General features: G+C 34.6%; 2 protein-coding genes across 4 annotated transcripts; one reads left to right on the top strand and one right to left on the bottom strand.

Moving 5' to 3' along the window:
* The first annotated feature begins 727 nt into the window (after positions 1 to 727).
* LOC18052491 (metal tolerance protein 4) lies at positions 728 to 4,451 on the top strand. Of its 2 annotated transcripts, none has more exons than XM_006445826.2 (7): positions 728 to 1,113; positions 1,730 to 1,899; positions 2,208 to 2,406; positions 2,686 to 2,864; positions 2,954 to 3,104; positions 3,683 to 3,813; positions 4,250 to 4,451. In XM_006445826.2, exons 1-7 carry the CDS (start codon positions 891 to 893, stop codon positions 4,427 to 4,429), a joined length of 1,233 nt encoding a protein of 410 aa, XP_006445889.1. In that variant the 5' UTR covers positions 728 to 890; the 3' UTR covers positions 4,430 to 4,451. The 2 variants fall into 2 exon arrangements, with proteins under 2 accessions (XP_006445889.1, XP_024047284.1); XM_024191516.1 differs by lacking the exon at positions 728 to 1,113 and adding an exon at positions 1,261 to 1,354.
* A 37-nt stretch (positions 4,452 to 4,488) lies between these two features.
* LOC18052490 (protein PHOTOSYSTEM I ASSEMBLY 2, chloroplastic) lies at positions 4,489 to 7,583 on the bottom strand. 2 transcript variants are annotated; one of them, XM_024191517.1, is made up of 6 exons: positions 7,214 to 7,583; positions 6,624 to 6,724; positions 6,375 to 6,540; positions 5,670 to 5,762; positions 5,390 to 5,520; positions 4,489 to 4,561 (listed from the first exon to the last, which is right to left on the bottom strand). In XM_024191517.1, exons 1-5 carry the CDS (start codon positions 7,278 to 7,280, stop codon positions 5,390 to 5,392), a joined length of 558 nt encoding a protein of 185 aa, XP_024047285.1. In that variant the 5' UTR covers positions 7,281 to 7,583; the 3' UTR covers positions 4,489 to 4,561. The 2 variants fall into 2 exon arrangements, with proteins under 2 accessions (XP_024047285.1, XP_006445887.1); XM_006445824.2 differs by lacking the exon at positions 4,489 to 4,561 and having other exon boundaries at positions 4,928 to 5,520.
* Positions 7,584 to 7,783: the final 200 nt, after the last annotated feature.

The following is a 7,783-nucleotide window of genomic DNA, read 5'->3' as shown; positions in this document are numbered from 1 at the left end:
TAATGGCACGGTTATGTTTTTTTTTATTGTAAATTAACTTGTAGGTTTTTGTCATCAAAATTTAGATATTAGACATAATTCCCTCTTCAAATATAATATTATAAATATACATGCTATCCATATCTACACATTTACTTTATTGGTGTTCTAAATATATATAGAATTTTATAAATAAAGCACCATGCATGTGTTCAAAATTATAGATGTGTAATAATATTGGTAAATAGGTATATTTTATAATATCGAGTGTAGATATTTGATGTAAATCTTGTTGAATACATAGATATTAAATGAATTATTAGATACTTTATTTATTTTTCATATCGAATTAGAATCTTAATATTTTGACACAATTATCAAATAGATGATGTTTGGGTTAGCTTAAATATACGAAATTAATACGACACGAAAACAATTCAGTAATTCGTTTTACCAACTTTAACTGTGACTATGTTATTGAGGTACTGTATTTTAATCGCATGAACATTATTAGATAATTTTATTGACTTTTTAGCTATTTAATAATTTTCAAACGGTGAAAAAGGGTACTAAACTCAAAAATTCTTTTTAAATATTTGAACTAAAAAAATCTTTATAAATTTTTAATTAAATTAATGTAATACAAGTGTCAAGAATCCAATATAATCTCTTAAGAGTAGATAGTTCTAATTTAATTAAAAGACAAATGTAAGATCTTAAAAATGCTTTTAAAGAGTTGTGCCTTGCAATCATTATTGTCTCATCAACAAAACAGAAAGGCAAAATCTAATCACACTTTTCTGTTACTAAAAACCATAACTTTGAATAGTCTATCCATCTATCTATCATCATTGGGAGGCGAGAGAGAAAGAGAGAAACACACACGTGGGATATTGGGCCGGGTATAGAGAATGGATCGTGATTCGGGTTCGCAGCCGCTGCTGCGGAGGACGTCGAGTAGTAGTAGGGAGAGGAAGAGAAGCGGGAGCGGAAGGCTGAGCCTGAGTCGACGTAACTCGGTGAACGCACTCAGGCACGAGTTTGTTTCCAAGTTGCCTGAGAAGGTGTTGGCTGGTATTGATGCCGAGGCTCCTTTTGATGTTGACACCTCTAAAACCATAGCCTTAAGTGAAGGTATAGCGGCTTGTTCTTTGTTAGTGTTTGTGGGGGGGTTGTTTGGTTGGTGAGAAAATGAAGGAAAGTGAAAAAGAAACGGTGGGCTGATCTGCTTTTTATTATCATTATATTATAAATACATATATGATATATTGATACGTTATCAATATATTTACATGGTGAGCGATAATGTTAAGTTCCTTAGTCCGTGCATCAATAGCTTTAGCATTAATCACGAGGCGTTACAAAATTACATCAGGTATTCCGTTGCATATCACATTTTTTGTTTCTTTTTAATTATTAGAAATAAAAGCAACCTCAATCCAAACCATGCATGGGTACTTTCATACATTCTTTTATGTTCATGTGTGTGTATATATATATAGGTATGATGTTTGTGTTATATTTATGTGTAGATGCATACTTAATGAGGATGTTTTTTTAAGGAAATGTTGAACCAACTATTACTTTAAGAGAAGAATTCAAGTAATTGATTGATCGGCGGTTCTAAAGATTGAATATTTTCTGAGTGGCTGTATTTTGATATCAATAATGACTATCATGCTCTCTGATGAGTGATGACTACATATTAATGCAACTTACGTGGGATGCTCTTATGTCAATCCCCTTGTAGGAGAAAAGGAATACTATGAATCACAATTTGCTACTCTGAAATCCTTTGAGGAAGTTGATGTTTTGGTGGATTCTGATTGCTTCATCGAGGAAGATCTTCAGGAACAAGTTCAACATGAAAGAGCAATGAAGATTTCTAATTATGCCAATATTGTTTTGCTGGCGTGTAAGGTAATTAAAAACTACTACCAATCTCAATCAAATTCGAATAATAAGCTTTTCTGACTATGGTGTTCTCTAACTTCAATGATTACTTTTCGCATAAACCTCTAAAGTGCTTGGAATTTTATAAGTGGCCTTCAAGGTTATTAATTATTTAACAATATTTAAAGAAAGGAAATAAACTGATATTAAATCATTTAAACAAATAATTTTCATATAAAAATATGTAAAACAAAAGAGTATATATGATATGTTGCTGCAGATAATTCAGTTTACATATTCAAGCAGTTGAAATAATGAGACAACATGGCATGCAGATATTTGCTACAATAAAGAGTGGATCCATAGCCATTGCTGCATCGACACTGGATTCTTTACTTGATCTAATGGCCGGTGGCATACTTTGGTTCACTCATGTAGCGATGAAAAACATAAATATCTATAAATATCCTATTGGGAAATTGAGGGTGCAGCCAGTAGGCATAATCATCTTTGCTGCTATAATGGCTACACTCGGTATGTCAGCAAAGCCTTAACCTTCCCATATTTGCCAGTGATTTTAATCTGTTCTTGCTTGTTAATTGTGATATTGACATTGAGCTTCATGTCCTGCATACATCATATTTCATCTAGTTCAGTGTAAGAGAACAACTACAAATTTGTGGTGCAAAGAACTAACTTGTGTTGTGATTTAATTGCATATACTCACATTTGTATCCTGAATCGTATGGAACATGAATTTGACATAGACTTCCTGTGAAAAAGGAGATTGTTACAGCCTTCATTTTTTTGCAGGGTTTCAGGTGTTGATCGAGGCTGTAGAAAAGCTAGTTAAAGATGAACCGCCTAAAAAGATGAATACAGTCCAATTGGAATGGTTATACTCGATCATGATCGGTGCTACTGTAGTAAAACTTGCCCTCTGGATTTACTGCAAAAGCTCAGGAAACAAGATTGTCCGCGCATATGCTAAGGTTTTTGAGCTCTGCTTTTTCAATAATTTGTAGATCTTTTATTTTCCATATTTTTATCAATTGTTCTAACTTCTATTGTTGAATCTCAGGATCACTATTTTGATGTGGTAACAAATGTAGTAGGATTAGTTGCTGCTGTTCTTGGTGATAGTTTCTATTGGTGGATTGATCCTGCAGGTGCCATTCTTCTGGCAGTTTACACAATTACAAATTGGTCCGAAACTGTTATGGAAAATGCAGGTACTTTCATCAGCCATTTTGGTATTATTTGATCTAATAATTTCTTATAAATCCTTTCAGCTTACAGGGGGAATAATAAGTATGGTATTGATAACTTACAACTTTAGTTTATCCCCAGAAACTAAGTTGATAGGAATGCTTATATTCACAGCTTCTAGTTTTATTCTTTTACATTGTTAGTACTGATCATTGCAAACCTTGGTTTCACAACTTTGGAGAGATGTACTAGAGTCTAAGGGTCTGGGTCTATTAGGGCTTTCTGTTATCTTTTTTTTTTTTTTTTCATGTTTTTTTGGTAGAAGATCAATTTGGTTACATGTTTTGATTTGCTCTGGATAAGTTTTGCCAATATGTTTTCATTCTTTTTAAATGAAAAGAAAAGAAAAATGTGGAATTTGAGTCAGCTTGAGGATGGGGAGACTATGGCTGAGTCATGATTTTTTGTGAGAATGATTTAGAAGAATCCTTTTTAGTGTTAATGAGTTTATTGAAACCAAGGCTAAATTACATTTAATTTTGCTCGATTCTTCCTGGTAATATGGTCCGAAACTACTCTGAACTGGGGCTTATTAATGCAGTTTCACTTGTGGGACAATCGGCTCCTCCTGAAATCTTGCAGAAATTGACATATCTTGTCATAAGGCACCCTGAAGTCAAGCGTATCGACACAGTTCGAGCTTACACTTTCGGCGTTCTTTATTTTGTAGAGGTTGGTTGTTCCGTACCTAGTTTATGGTTAATCTTGAAAATGATCTTCATTCTTCCAATAATTACGACTCTCTTCTCTTTCATATGACATACCTGCAATCCAACCACTATGTCACACTACTATATAACGCAAACATAAAGCAATTAAATTAACTGGAAATGAAAGGATAGAGTCAGCACCTTCTGGTTGCAATGGCTTTGACAATAATTTTTCTACTATCTTCATCAAATTGAGATCATGCAGAGCTGTCTTTAAGATGGAATCATAAGGTCTATTCAAGGTATCTCTTAACATTTAACTTTGGTGCAGCTCCTGGCCGATTATGATAATTTGATGCTTGAATACATTTCATATACTATTAAAACCTCCCTTATAGTAAGCATTTTGGAACTCCATTCTTTTAGTTTAGTAAATTAATATCATTCTCTTGAAAAAGGTTGACATTGAGCTACCAGAAGAGTTACCGTTAAAAGAAGCACATGCAATAGGAGAGAGCTTGCAGAACAAGATTGAGAAACTCCCTGAAGTTGAACGAGCATTTGTTCATCTTGACTATGAATGCGATCATAAGCCAGAGCACACAGTTCTCAACAAGCTGCCCAGCAGTCAGCCCTGATTTTTGGCTACCCATTGCAAGCTTTCACTCAAGTTCCACGAGTATTTTCTTTCTTCCATCGCTTAAGTTGTTTGTATTGAGAAACAATCCAATTTTGTTGTTGAAAGATGTGCTGGTGAAGCATTTATGTTCCTGTTGAGTGAATCAGGTACATGACGAAGAGAATGGCACAGCGTATGTTGTAAATCAAAAGCTTCCAGCATATACAAGATTACTTGGGTATATATATTGATTTATTCTCTTGAAATAGCAAATGAAATGTATACATAAGTTGCTTGTTGAAGACAATAGCATTCATTGTCTCCACTGAATCTGAAGAGAGATTCAATGTGCAGGAATGTTCTTTTTCATATCATTTTCATAAGATAAAATTTAAGTGCATTTAGACTTTAGAGTGTCCTCCTTTTATTTTATACTTGGGCTCCGAAAAATATTGTAAATCAGACTGAAGCTAATATTTATCATTTATCATTCTGTGATTGAGTGGCAATGATAAGCTGAGTAAGTTTTTAATCCTAAAATGGCAGTAATTGCCTCCAAATATTGCATAATTCATGGTACATTTAGCTACTTGGAATCAGGTCGCATAAGAGAAATAAACAAATCAACACAAGGAGTAATTGCCTATCGTAAATGAACTCTGGTCACTTCAGGGCTTCCGTTCAGTGTTCAGGACAAAACTGTAGTAATAGCAAGATTGATCGTGTGTACTGCTCCAGTACACAGGCTTCATTCATCTTGTCAAGGCATAATCAATCAAAACATTCCACCCAACAGAATTCCAGAAAACACAGGTTAACGAATATCCACTTCAATCAAACCTATGTGGGTTGCAAAGGATTAAGCTGGCATGGTAGTCAGTTGTACAAAAATTGCTGACTGTGAAACAAATTGATAAACACGAACGATTATCATTGCTATAGCAGTTCACATTACAGACACCAAGGTGAAAGGCCATACTTAAGAATTTGGTAATAATCGACCATTGTACATCTTGTCAAGTAATTTCCGTGCATCGGGCCTCCTAAGAAGACCTTTGTTATTCGGTAAACCAGTGCCTAAGCATACTGGACACACAAGTTTCCCACGACCTGCCCACAGAAAGTATTAGTAATGGCTCATAAAAAAGGTCAAATTCCACAGTGGTTGGAAACGAACAAATTTGAAGCAGAAGCAGACTCATTACTCATCAGTTTTAATATACCAACATGACAAGAGTATCAGAGGAAAAAGTTCATACCATAACAATTTGGACATTCTGTGAACTCGTAAACATCTTTAGCACGTTTCCGGTTGAGGGCTTTCCATTTTCCTGTACCACCACACATATCACCTAAATAAAAGGCAAATTAAAATCTTCCAGACCAAAGGGAAATTGGAAGTGACCAACAAATCTACAACAGAAAAATTTCAAGATACATTTTTTTTGGTCCATTTGCAGCCACAAACAATTACTGTTTCAGATAAAAGAAATGTCTGTCAAATCAGAATTTCCATCTTTCTAAGTTGTAACAGAAAATAATGAGAAATTTCATAGCAACTTCTCAATTTCAAAAAACCATACTATTTGCAAAGATCAATGGACCTATATTCAGCCTAATTGTAATAATAGTGCAAAAAATTAAACTATGTTTAATCCTTTTTCTGCAAAGGGAGAATAAAAAACCAGTGCAAAAGACAAATTTAGATGTCAAAGGTCCAATGACCCCAAAATCACACAATGGTCAGATTTGTTTTACATTTGCTGTGATCAAAACTGACAGTAAAGAAATATGAGAATGCATATTTCAACAGGAGCTACAAGTAGTTGGAACATCAAAAATAAAAGCAAACTTTTCCAGTTCTTCAGTGAAAATATTATTTGGAGATAATTAGCCGAGAATGCATTCACTTATTCACATATTACAAGTGAGACGGAAAAAGGAATAACAAAACTAATACTCACAGAGAACAGCACCACTACCGCCACAATTTCTGCATACAGGTCTTTCTTTTCCGTCCAAAGCAATGGCCTCCGGCACAGAAACCAACGATCCAGAATTGCTTATCAGGGCTATAGTTGAACATATACACGCAAGACACTTACGGCGAGATATTAATACTCGAGACTCCTGTCATAGAAAGTAAGCCTGAGCATTAGATTTATGATACACTCTGGGGACTTCAAAATGACACATTCATAAAGATATCAAACCTTCGGCTTTCTTGGGTCCGATGAGCTGTCAGAAACACCAAAACTACAGCTCTCATTGTCCAAGCTGCAATTCACACGAAATCCGAACGACCTCAACTTATCTGCCATTATTTCAGAAAAGCAAATATAATTGTTCAGTCAAAGCCTCAAAACAATATCACAACTGAACGGAAATTGCAATTATAAAAGATGTGCCTAATTTTGTCACAATTCTAGTTGCAGACTGAAATCTAACGTTAAAGCAATCAAAGAATTACTCCTATACATACATACAACAACCACTTTCTTGATGAGACAATTTCTACAAAAAGAAATTTGCATAAGCAACTGAAGCGTAGTCAATTATATATGAGACATGGGCAACAAAAAGGAAAAGAAAACTCAGATACGTTTGTTAGGAAACTAGCTACGAGTGACAAAAAGTGAAGGATTATATGAAAATTTAGCCATTGGTATCAGCAAATAACCATTAGTAGTCATGAAGTTGAGACTCAGACAAGAGAAGTGAGAATGAAATGAATATAAAAATATTATTACAACTCAAAAAAGCTGAAAATTCAGTGAGAGAGAGAGAGAGAGAGAGAGATTACATGTAGAGCTTTTTGAGGTTAAAGACAGTGGTTGCTGGATAGTTAAGGGGTGAGAGGAAGAAGCCATGGCGCTCTCTGCTCCTGCTGCGCCTTGTCTGTTTTGTGTTTAAAAACAAATCGTTTTATCTCTCTGCTTTGCTGTGCGAGCATGCAGAATCTGATCTCTTTTTGTTGCATGGGCCTGATCTTGACACGTCACCATTTCTGGCACTGTTGGAAAGGGGTTGATAACAACTCCGTCCCCGAATGGTAACATAATATCAAATAAGAACACAGTTGGTAGTTTATTTTCCGTACAGGCCCCTGACGTCAAATTCTACTATAAATATCTACTACTAAAATCTTTTACCTGTCTATTATTATCGACAACTCTTTCTCATGATTAGCGCGCATTAGTTCATCATTACTCTTCAAATTTCATTATTTTTAACATATGCATGTGTGTGTGTGCGTGTATATATATATAATAAGCTGATTCCGAATTGTCTTTCATTCCAAGGCATAACTAGTATCCATGCGCTTTATCACACATCTTAAAAATTATTTTCTAAACACTTAAATGAAAGTACT

The sequence above is a fragment of the Citrus clementina genome, unplaced genomic scaffold (genome assembly GCF_000493195.1).
Source record: "Citrus clementina cultivar Clemenules unplaced genomic scaffold, Citrus_clementina_v1.0 scaffold_2, whole genome shotgun sequence".
In the NCBI taxonomy this organism is placed as follows: Eukaryota; Viridiplantae; Streptophyta; class Magnoliopsida; order Sapindales; family Rutaceae; genus Citrus; species Citrus x clementina.
This window is presented reverse-complemented; position numbering and strand designations above follow the sequence as displayed.

Bases quoted from the DNA above. Each gene is read 5' to 3' on its own strand.
- LOC18052490 (XM_024191517.1), bottom strand. From the start codon at position 7,280: ATGGCTTCTTCCTCTCACCCCTTAACTATCCAGCAACCACTGTCTTTA. The intron at 6,725-7,213 runs GTAATCTCTCTC...AAATAATGGCAG, and splicing joins AACCTCAAAAAGCTCTACAT to ATAAGTTGAGGTCGTTCGGA. The intron at 5,521-5,669 runs GTATGAACTTTT...TTCTGTGGGCAG, and splicing joins AGAATGTCCAAATTGTTATG to GTCGTGGGAAACTTGTGTGT.
- LOC18052491 (XM_006445826.2), top strand. From the start codon at position 891: ATGGATCGTGATTCGGGTTCGCAGCCGCTGCTGCGGAGGACGTCGAGT. The intron at 1,900-2,207 runs GTAATTAAAAAC...CATGGCATGCAG, and splicing joins TTGTTTTGCTGGCGTGTAAG to ATATTTGCTACAATAAAGAG. The intron at 2,407-2,685 runs GTATGTCAGCAA...ATTTTTTTGCAG, and splicing joins TGCTATAATGGCTACACTCG to GGTTTCAGGTGTTGATCGAG.